Raw genomic sequence first — 10633 nt, 5'->3', positions numbered from 1 at the left:
TGACCCTCCGACAGTGCGGCGCTCCCTCAGCACTGACCCTCCGACAGTGCGGCGCTCCCTCAGCACTGAACCTCCGACAGTGCGGCACCCCCTCAGCACTGACCCTCCGATAGTGCGGCGCTCCCTCAGCACTGACCCTCCGATAGTGCGGCTCTCCCTCAGCACTGACCCTCCCACAGTGCGGCGCTCCCTCAGCACTGACCCTCCCACAGCGCGGGCACTCCCTCAGCACTGACCCTCCCACAGCGCGGGCACTCCCTCAGCACTGACCCTTCCACAGTGCGGGCACTCCCTGGTGCGCGGAGCTCCTCCGGGGGCGTTAGCGGGGTGCGGTAGGGACGCACGCGATGGGTACCCCATGCCGCTCGGCCCATCGCCTTGAGGGGGGGGGGGCGGTGGTGGGCTTGCCCCATGTCCTTCACGGGGTGGGGAGGGGTGGTGGGGAGGGTGGGGAGCGAGGGGAGGCGTTCTGAGGGGAACCGGCTGTAATATTCTTCTTTCTCCTCCACCCACCCCACCCCCCACAGGAATGACTCGCTGCCCGGAGACGGAATAAATTCGGGTCGAGGCAGACGAAGAAGGGGGGAGGGGGGGTGGGGGGGTGGGGGGGCGGCCAGAGAGGGCCCAAGATGGCCGCCTGCTTGATCGGGCTGGTGCTGTGGGGGCTGGCGGCCGGGGACTTGGCGCGGGCCCACCGGCCGGACTTGCTGGTTTTCTCGGCGCCGGGCGCCGGCCTGGCCCACTTGGCCGTGCACCGGGAGACGGGGGTGGTCTTCCTGGGCGCTGTCGACCGGGTCTACAAGCTGTCGGCCAACCTCAGCCAGCTGCGGGTCCACGTGACAGGACCGGTGGAGGACAATGCCCGCTGCTACCCACCGCCCAGCGTGCGAGCCTGCTCCCAGGGCCTGGCGCCGGCCGCCAACGTCAACAAGCTGCTGCTGATCGACTACGTGGGCCAGCGCCTGGTGGCCTGCGGCAGCGCCTGGCAGGGGGTGTGCCAGCTGCTGCGGCTGGGCGACCTCTTCAAGCTGGGCGAGCCCCAGCACCGCAAGGAGCACTACCTCTCCAGCGTCAACGAGTCGGGGGCCACGGCCGGGGTGGTGGTCCCCAGCCCCGAGGCTCCCGGCGAGAGCAGCCTCTTCATCGGCACCTCCATCGCCGGCAAGTCCGAGTACTTCCCCACCCTCTCCAGCCGAAGGCTGACCCCGCAGGCCGAGGATGCCCGCATGTTCGGCCTGGTCTACCAGGACGAGTTCGTCTCGTCGCAGCTGAAGATCCCATCGGACACCCTTTCCCGCTTCCCGGCCTTCGACATCTACTACATCTACGCCTTCGCCAGCCAGCGCTTTGTCTACTTCGTCACCCTCCAGCTTGACACCGAGCTGACCTGGCCGGAGGCCGCCGGCGAGGCCTTCTACACCTCCAAGATCGTCCGGCTCTGCGCCGGGGATGCCAAGTTCTACTCCTACGTGGAGTTCCCCATCGGCTGCACCCGAGACGGGGTGGAGTACCGCCTGGTCCAAGCTGCTCACCTGTCCAAGCCGGGCCGCAGCCTGGCCCGCTCTCTGGGCGTCTCCGAGGAGGAGGACATCCTCTTCGCCGTCTTCTCGCGGGGCCAGAAGCACCGGGCCGACCCGCCGGGCGAGTCCCTCCTCTGCCTCTTCACCTTGGGAGCCATCAAGGAGCGCATCAAGGCCCGCATCCAGTCCTGCTACCGGGGCAACGGCAAGCTCTCACTGCCCTGGCTCCTCAACAAGGAGCTCGTCTGCATCAACTCGGTGAGTAATGGGGTTCGGTGGGGGTGGGGTTGGGGTGTGGGGGGGGTGGAGGGGGGCGGCTGTCGCGGTGGGGGGTGCGGGGTTGTGGCTGGGCATCACTCTCCTCCCTCTCAAACCAGCACGCACCGTGCTACCCGCGCCCCCCCCCCCCCCTACCCCCACCCCCAACGCCACCACGAACCTCCCCCGCCCGGTGGCTCCACATTTCTACCACAGCCAAGCTCCACGTTCACCTGCCCGGCATCCCGGCCCCCCATCCACCCCGGCTCCCAACCTCTGTCACCTTCTCCAGCCCCTACGCTCCACTCTAACTCTGTCACATCCTCCAATACCCACAACCCTCCCAATCTCTGCAACCTCCAACAGCCCCTACAACCCTCCCAACCTCTGTCACCTTCTCCAGCCCCTACACTCCACTCTAACTCTGTCACATCCTCCAATTCCCACAACCCTCCCAATCTCTGCAACCTCCAACAGCCCCTACAACCGTCCCTATCTATGACATGTTCCCCAATTCCTACAACCCTCCTTTTCTATGACATGTTCCCCAATTCCTACAACCCTCCCTATCTCAAACACTTCCACCAATCCCTAAAATCCTCCAAATATCTGTTACTTCCTCAACTCCAACAACCCTCCCTATCTCTCTAACCCGCTCCAGCACCTACACCCCTCCATATCTCTGTAACCTCCTCCAGCACCTACATCCCTCCCTATCTCTGTAACCTCCTCCAGCCACTACAACCCTCCCTATCTCTGTAACCTCCTCCAGCACCTACACCCCTCCCTATCTCTGTATCCTCCTCCAGTCCCCGACAACCCTCCCTATCTCTGTAACCTCCTCCAGCTCCTACACCCCTCTCTATTTCTGTAACCTCCCCCAGCCCCTACAACACTCCCTAACTCTGTAACTTCCTCCAGCCCCTACACCCCTCCCTATCTCTATAACCTCCTCCAGCCCCTACAACCTTCCCTATCTCTGTAACCTCCTCCAGGTCCTACAACCCTCCCTATCTCTGTAACCTCCTCCAGCCCCTACAACCCTCCCTATCTCTGTAACCTCCTCCAGCCCCTACAACCCTCCCTATCTCTGTAACCTCCTCCAGCCCCTTAGATGGGGGGGAGAGATTTCCCAAAGGAAACGAGGGATGGGGCCTCCAGTTAAGACCGAGGGATCGGAGGATCCCTGATCGCCTTGCCCGGAGCAGAAGGGGCTTGGCGTAGTTAGGGAGTGTCGGGGGATGGGTAGTCGGGGGTAATGCTTTCGATCGAGGGAGCAAGAGGAGGAGGGTGAAACCCGAGCGAGAAGGTGGGGGGGTGGGGGTGGGGAGTGACTGCTGGTCGAGTGGGGGTTGGTGGGGAAACGGCACTCAGTGAGCGAGGGGTGGGTAGGGGGGAGTCGGGGTAGAAATAAAGCTGGGCGGGGATCTTCATTTGCCAGGGTTTTGGGGTTGTGGACGGTTGGCATTGGGGGCGCCCGGAGCGCCTGTAGGGTCTGGGAAGCGGGTCAGAGTCCTACACAGGCCAATCCTCACAGATCCTGGATTTATCTGTCAGCATTCCCATTCCCTCGAGGAGCTCCTATCTCTGGCTGGGAGATAGATGTTACTGTTTAGGAGATAACGCTGGTTTATTTGATGGCACTCCAGGGAGACTGCGAGAGCTCAGGCCCCGCTGCATTATCTGTGCAGAGACTGGTGCTCTGACACACGTGCAGCTCCTTTGTGCAAGGATTTATCAACAGACTCACAGTGGTCTCCAGGGTGAGGGACTGCAGCAGCTCCCATCCACCCACCGTCCCCATCAAACACTCCCAGGACAGGTACAGCACCGGGTTAGATACAGAGTAAACCTCCCTCTACACCGTCCCCATCAAACACTCCCAGGACAGGTACAGCACGGGGTTAGATACAGAGTAAATCTCCCTCTACACCGTCCCCATCAAACACTCCCAGGACAGGTACAGCACGGGGTTAGATACAGAGTAAATCTCCCTCTACACCGTCCCCATCAAACACTTCCAGGACAGGTACAGCACGGGGTTAGATACAGAGTAAATCTCCCTCTACACCGTCCCCATCAAACACTCCCAGGACAGGTACAGCACGGGGTTAGATACAGAGTAAATCTCCCTCTACACCGTCCCCATCAAACACTCCCAGGACAGGTCCAGCACAGGGTTAGATACAGAGTAAAACTCCCTCTACACCGTCCCCATCAAACACTCCCAGGATAGGTACAGCACGGGGTTAGATACAGAGTAAATCTCCCTCTACACCGTCCCCATCAAACACTCCCAGGACAGGTACAGCACGGGGTTAGATACAGAGTAAATCTCCCTCTACACCGTCCCCATCAAACACTCCCAGGACAGGTACGGCACGAGGTTAGATACAGAGTAAAGCTCCCTCTACACTGTCCCCATCAAACACTCCCAGGACAGGTACAGCATGGGGTTAGATACAGAGTAAAACTCCCTCTACACCGTCCCCATCAAACACTCCCAGGACAGGTACAGCACGGGGTTAGATACAGGGTAAATCTCCCTCTACACCGTCCCCATCAAACACTCCCAGGACAGGTCCAGCACAGGGTTAGATACAGAGTAAAACTCCCTCTACACCGTCCCCATCAAACACTCCCAGGACAGGTACAGCACCGGGTTAGATACAGAGTAAACCTCCCTCTACACCGTCCCCATCAAACACTCCCAGAACAGGTACAGCACGGGGTTAGATACAGAGTAAACCTCCCTCTACACCGTCCCCATCAAACACTCCCAGGACAGGTACAGCACCGGGTTAGATACAGAGTAAAGCTCACTCAACACCGTCCCCATCAAACACTCCCAGGGCAGGTACAGCACAGGGTTAGATACAGAGTAAAGCTCCCTCTACAATGTCCCCATCAAACACTCCCAGGACAGGTACAGCACGGAGTTAGATACAGAGTAAACCTCCCTCTACACCGTCCACATCAAATACTCCCAGGACAGGTACAGCACCGGGTTAGATACAGAGTAAACTCCCTCTACACCGTCCCCATCAAACACTCCCAGGACAGGTACAGCACGGGGTTAGATACAGAGTAAACCTCCCTCTACACCGTCCCCATCAAACACTCCCAGGACAGGTACAGCACGGGGTTAGATACAGAGTAAATCTCCCTCTACACCGTCCCCATCAAACACTCCCAGGACAGGTACAGCACGGGGTTAGATACAGAGTAAACCTCCCTCTACACCGTCCCCATCAAACACTCCCAGGACAGGTACAGCACGGGGTTAGATACAGAGTAAATCTCCCTCTACACCGTCCCCATCAAACACTCCCAGGACAGGTACAGCACGGGGTTAGATACAGAGTAAATCTCCCTCTACACCGTCCCCATCAAACACTCCCAGGACAGGTACAGCACGGGGTTAGATACAGAGTAAATCTCCCTCTACACCGTCCCCATCAAACACTCCCAGGACAGGTCCAGCACAGGGTTAGATACAGAGTAAAACTCCCTCTACACCGTCCCCATCAAACACTCCCAGGATAGGTACAGCACGGGGTTAGATACAGAGTAAATCTCCCTCTACACCGTCCCCATCAAACACTCCCAGGGCAGGTACAGCACGGGGTTAGATACAGAGTAATGCTCCCTCTACACCGTCCCCATCAAACACTCCCAGGGCAGGTACAGCACGGGGTTAGATACAGAGTAAATCTCCCTCTACACCGTCCCCATCAAACACTCCCAGGACAGGTACAGCACGGGGTTAGATACAGATTAAAGCTCCCTCTACACTGTCCCCATCAAACACTCCCAGGACAGGTACAGCACGGGGTTAGATACAGATTAAAGCTCCCTCTACACTCTCTCCTTTACATGTATAAGAGAAGGAGGGTGCTCCACAGTTGTGTGTTACCCCCAGTCTCGCTCACATCTGGAGACCTGTGTACCCTCCTGCTCTCTACACTCTGGCCCTGCAGCGCTGTCTCGCTCCACCCAAATGCCCCCAGAGCTGAGGAGGTTAAACAAGGAGGAGAGGTGGCATGAGGTTTGCCTTCCCTCAAGAATCGAATGCTCGGGGGGGCAATTCATTGGAGCTGTTATCACAGGATTTTCAACGTTGTTCCTAGGCGAGAGAGAGGAGAAATGTTTTCCCTTAGTCATGGGGAGTCCCGGATTCTAAGGGAGACATAATCTTCAAATCACAGCCAGTCCATTCACGGTGGAAGTTAGGAAACTGATTCACACAATGAGTGTAGTCTCTTTCCATAAGAAGGGATATAAATACTTTAGAAACAGCTCAGAGCAAGTTCACTTGGCCGATGCCTGGGATGCGGGGAAGCGGTGGGGTTAACTCGTGAGAGATGTTTGGGCAGGTAGGGGCTGGAGGAGGTTACAGAGATAGAGAGGGTTGTAGGGGCTGGAGGAGGTTACAGAGATAGGGAGGGGTGTAGGGGCTGGAGGAGGTTACAGAGATAGGGAGGGTTGTAGGGGCTGGAGGAGGTTACAGAGATAGGGAGGGTTGTTGGGGCTGGAGGGGGTTACAGAGATAGGGAGGGGTGTAGGGGCTGGAGGAGGTTACAGAGATAGGGAGGGGTGTAGGGGCTGGAGGAGGTGACAGAGATAGGGAGGGGTGTAGGGGCTGGAGGAGGTGACAGAGATAGGGAGGGGTGTAGGGGCTGGAGGAGGTGACAGGGATAGGGAGAGTTGTAGGGGCTGGAGGAGGTTACAGAGATAGGGAGGAGTGTAGGGGCTGGAGGAAGTGACAGAGATGGGGGTGTTGTAGGGACTGGACGAAGTTACAGAGATAGGGAGGGTTGTAGGGGCTGGAGGAGGTTACAGAGATAGGGAGGGGTGTAGGGGGCTGGAGGAGGTTACAGAGATAGGGAGGGGTGTAGGTGCTGGAGGAGGTTACAGAGATAGGGAGGGGTGTAGGGGCTGTAGGAGGTTACAGAGATAGGGAGGGTTGTTGGGGCTGGAGGAGGTTACAGAGATAGGGAGGGTTGTAGGGGCTGGAGGAGGTTACAGAGATAGGGAGGGGTGTAGGGGCTGGAGGAGGTTACAGAGATAGGGAGGGTTGTAGGGGCTGGAGGAGGTTTCAGAGGTAGGGAGGGTTGTAGGGGCTGGAGGAGGTTACAGAGATAGGGAGGAGTGTAGGGGCTGGAGGAAGTGACAGAGATAGGGAGGGTTGTAGGGGCTGGAGGAGGTTACAGAGATAGGGAGGGGTGTAGGGGCTGGAGGAGGTTACAGAGATAGGGAGGGGTGTAGGGGCTGGAGGAGGTGACAGAGATGGGGGGGGTTGTAGGGACTGGACGAAGTTACAGAGATCGGCAGTGTTGTTGTAGGTGCCAACTCCACCAGTCCCTACAACCCTTTGTCTATTGGCAAGCTCTTCCAACTTATCCCCCGACTGTTGCTCGACTCCTCCCCTGTCATCGGCTGCTGAAACCCTCGTCCATGCTTTTGTCCCCTCCAGACTCGAGTATTCCAATGCTCTCCTGGCTGCCCTCCCACAGTCTACCCTCCGGAAACTTTGGCTCATCCTAAATCCCCGGCTGCATCCACCCCCCCACCCTCGCTGCCCCCCTCACTGCCTCGCTCCGCTCCGAGTGCCCTAACTCACACCGAGTCCCATTCACCCTCTGGATTACAAGTCACTCATGTTACCACTGTCTCCTCACTTTGGATCAATAAAGCTTTGCTATACAAGGGTACAACTGAGCCAAGGTGGGTCGATGGTAGTGAGATACAGATCAGCCAGGATCCCACGGAAATATAGGAGAAGCTCGAGGGGCAGAATGGCCCCTTTCCTGATCCTGTGTTGCTAAGATCACCAGGGGAGTGATGGAGGCACCAGGCTCATTAACCAGTTGCTGTGTAGCTGCAGATGCGGCACATTTGGGAGGGTTGGGCTGGAGACCCTCGGGGACTGCCAGGTCTCTCCAATAGAGTCCCTTGTGGCATTGTAAACATAGGCTGAGAATGACACCCACAGGAAAATGGGACTATTAATTGCTCAATCCCTGCTTTGTCTGTGTGTGGGGGAAGATATAACAGACATGAGGATGGAGGGGTTTTGGGAATGAAGGGATTCTGGATGAAACGGGTTTATGCCCCAGCCTAGAGCAGGCAGCCTTTTCCTTCAGGGTAGCCTATGCCAGCCGCCAAACTTCCTGGCAACTGCCGGAGGCTCAACTCATCTCTCTGCAACCTCGGGGTGGCATTTGACCCCGAGATGAGATTCCAGCTTCATGTCCATGCAGCCGCTGAGACCGACCCTTTCCCTCCTCCGTAATGTCGCCCGGCTCCGCCCCCTGTCGTAGTGCTTCGGCTGCTGAAACCCTCGTCCACACCTTCGTCGCCTCCAGACTCGACTGTTCCAACACCCTCCTGGCTGCTCTCCCACTGTCTGCCCTCCGTAAACTCCTCCACCATGTGTCCGAACTCACACCGAGTCCCATTCACCCATCACCCCCTGTTCTAACTGACCCACACTGACTCCCGGTCCGGAAACCCTCCCTAATTCTGTAACCTCCTCCAGCCCCTACACCCCTCCCTATCTATGTAACCTCCTCCAGCACCTACAACCCTCCCTATCTCTGTCACCTCCTCCAGCCCCAAAACCCTCCCTATCTCTGTAACCTCCTCCAGCCCCTACAACCCTCCCTATCTCTGTAACCTCCTCCAGCCCCTACAGCCCTCCCTATCTCTGTAACCTCCTTCAGCCCCTGCACCCCTCCCTATCTCTGTAACCTCCTCCAGTCCCTACAACCCTCCCTATCTCTGTAACCTCCTCCAGCCCCTACAACCCTCCCTATCTCTGTAACCTCCTCCAGCCGGTACAACCCTCCCTATCTCTGTAACCTCCTCCAGCCCCTACAACCCTCCCTATCTCTGTAACCTCCTCCAGCCCCTACAACCCTCCCTATCTCTGTAACCTCCTCCAGCCCCTACAACCCTCCCTATCTCTGTAACCTCCTCCAGCACCTACAACCTTCCCTATCTCTGTTACCTCCTTCATCCCCCACAACCCTCCCTATCTCTGTAACCTCCTCCAGCCCCTACAACCCTCCCTATCTCTGTAACCTCCTCCAGCCCCTACAACCCTCCCTATCTCTGTAACCTCCTCCAGCCCCTACAACCCTCCCAATCTCTGTAACCTCCTCCAGCCCCTACAACCCTCCCTATCTCTGTAACCTCCTCCAGCCCCTACAACCCTCCCTATCTCTGTAACCTCCTCCAGCACCTACAACCTTCCCTATCTCTGTTACCTCCTTCATCCCCCACAACCCTCCGTATCTCTGTAACCTCCTCCAGCCCCTACAACCCTCCCTATCTCTGTAACCTCCTACAACCCTCCGAGATCTCTGATCTCCTCCAATTCCGGCCTCTCGAGCATCCCCCGATTCCCATCGCTCCACCATTGGCGGCCGTGCCTTCAGCTGCCTGGGGGGGGGGTGCCCTGAGCTCTGGAATTCCCTCCCTCAACCTCTCCACCTCTCTCCCTCTGCTTCATTTCAGACCCTCTTAGCTTCATTACCCAGAGAGCGGGGAGAATGTGGAACTCGCTCCCACAATGAGGGGTGTCGAGGTGAATAGTGTCGATGTGTTTAAGGGTGGATGGGTGAGGGTTGGGGGGTGGGTTGGGGGGGGTGTGAGGGGGGCGGTGGGGGGAAGCTGGATAAACACAATATAGTTTCACCATCTGTATACCTGATTTGGATGTGGGGACCAAATGTAATATTTCACAAGCTTGCTGATGACACAAAACTAGGCAGGAATGTGTGTTGCGATGAGGATGCAGGGAGGATTCAAGGGGATTCGGACTGACTGAGGGAATGGGCAGGAGCATGGGGAGGTGGGTGGAATAGAATGTGAATAAATTGTGAAGTTATCCACTTTGGTAGGAAAAACAGAAAGATAATGACAGATGTCTGGTAGAAAATATAATTGAGAACCTAGAGGAATACGGAAGGGTCAGAGGGGAGGTGAAAAAACATGTTGGAGAAGCAAAGAGGGATTATGAGAAAAGACTGGCAGCCAACTTAAACGGGGATCCCAAAGTCTTTTGTGGACATATAAATATAGTAAAAGGGTGATAACAGGAGGAGTAGGGCCGAATAGGGGCCTAAAAGGGAATTTACACATGGACAAAGGGGCCATGGCTGAGTTATTAGATGAATACTTTGCATCCCTCTTTACCAAGGAGGTAGATGCTACCCAGGTCATAGTGACAGACAAGGAAACTCTGTCACTAGGAGGGTTCAGAATGGACAAGGAGGAAGCGTTGGATAGACTGTCGAGTCTTAAAGGCACCGGGACCGGATGAGATGCATCCAAGGACATTGAAGGGAGTGAGAGTAGAAGTTGCAGGGGCGCTGGCTGTAATCTTTCAGTCTTCCCTAGACTCAGGTTAAGGTGCCAGAGGACTGGAGGATTGCAAACATTACACCCTGGTTCAAAAAAGTTATAAGGATAAGCCCAGCAATTACAGAGCAGTCAGTTTAACTTCAGTGGTGGGCAAGATTCTAGAAGCAATTATTCGGGATAGAATTAGTCGTCACGTGGAAAAAATACGGGTTGATTAGGAAGAGCCAGCACGGATTGCTAAAGGGGGAATCGTGTTTAACTAACTTGCTGGAGCTTTTTGAAGAGGTAACAGGAAAGGTCGATGAGGGTAATGCTGTTGATGTGACGTACGTGGACTTGCAGAAGACATTGGACACAGTGCCACACAACAGACTTGTGTAGAAAGTTACAGCTTGTGGAATAAAAGGGACAGTAGCAACGTGGATACAAAATTGGCTGACAAATAGGAAGCAGAGGGTAATAGTCAATGGGTGATTTCGGGCTGG

At 56.4% G+C, this 10633-nt stretch overlaps 1 protein-coding gene across 1 annotated transcript in view; it reads left to right on the top strand.

The window, feature by feature from the left end:
- Window positions 1-629: 629 nt before the first annotated feature.
- Window positions 630-10633, top strand: part of LOC121274189 (plexin-A1-like) — a gene marked incomplete at its 3' end in the record, with an annotated part of 98803 nt that continues 88799 nt past the window's right edge. Inside the window, exon 1 of the mRNA XM_041181387.1 lies at window positions 630-1778. Coding sequence (XP_041037321.1) covers window positions 630-1778 — 1149 coding nt within the window. The remainder of the gene's footprint in view (window positions 1779-10633) is intronic.

The sequence above is a fragment of the Carcharodon carcharias genome (assembly GCF_017639515.1).
Source record: "Carcharodon carcharias isolate sCarCar2 chromosome 35 unlocalized genomic scaffold, sCarCar2.pri SUPER_35_unloc_13, whole genome shotgun sequence".
Lineage (NCBI taxonomy): Eukaryota > Metazoa > Chordata > Chondrichthyes > Lamniformes > Lamnidae > Carcharodon > Carcharodon carcharias.
This window is presented reverse-complemented; position numbering and strand designations above follow the sequence as displayed.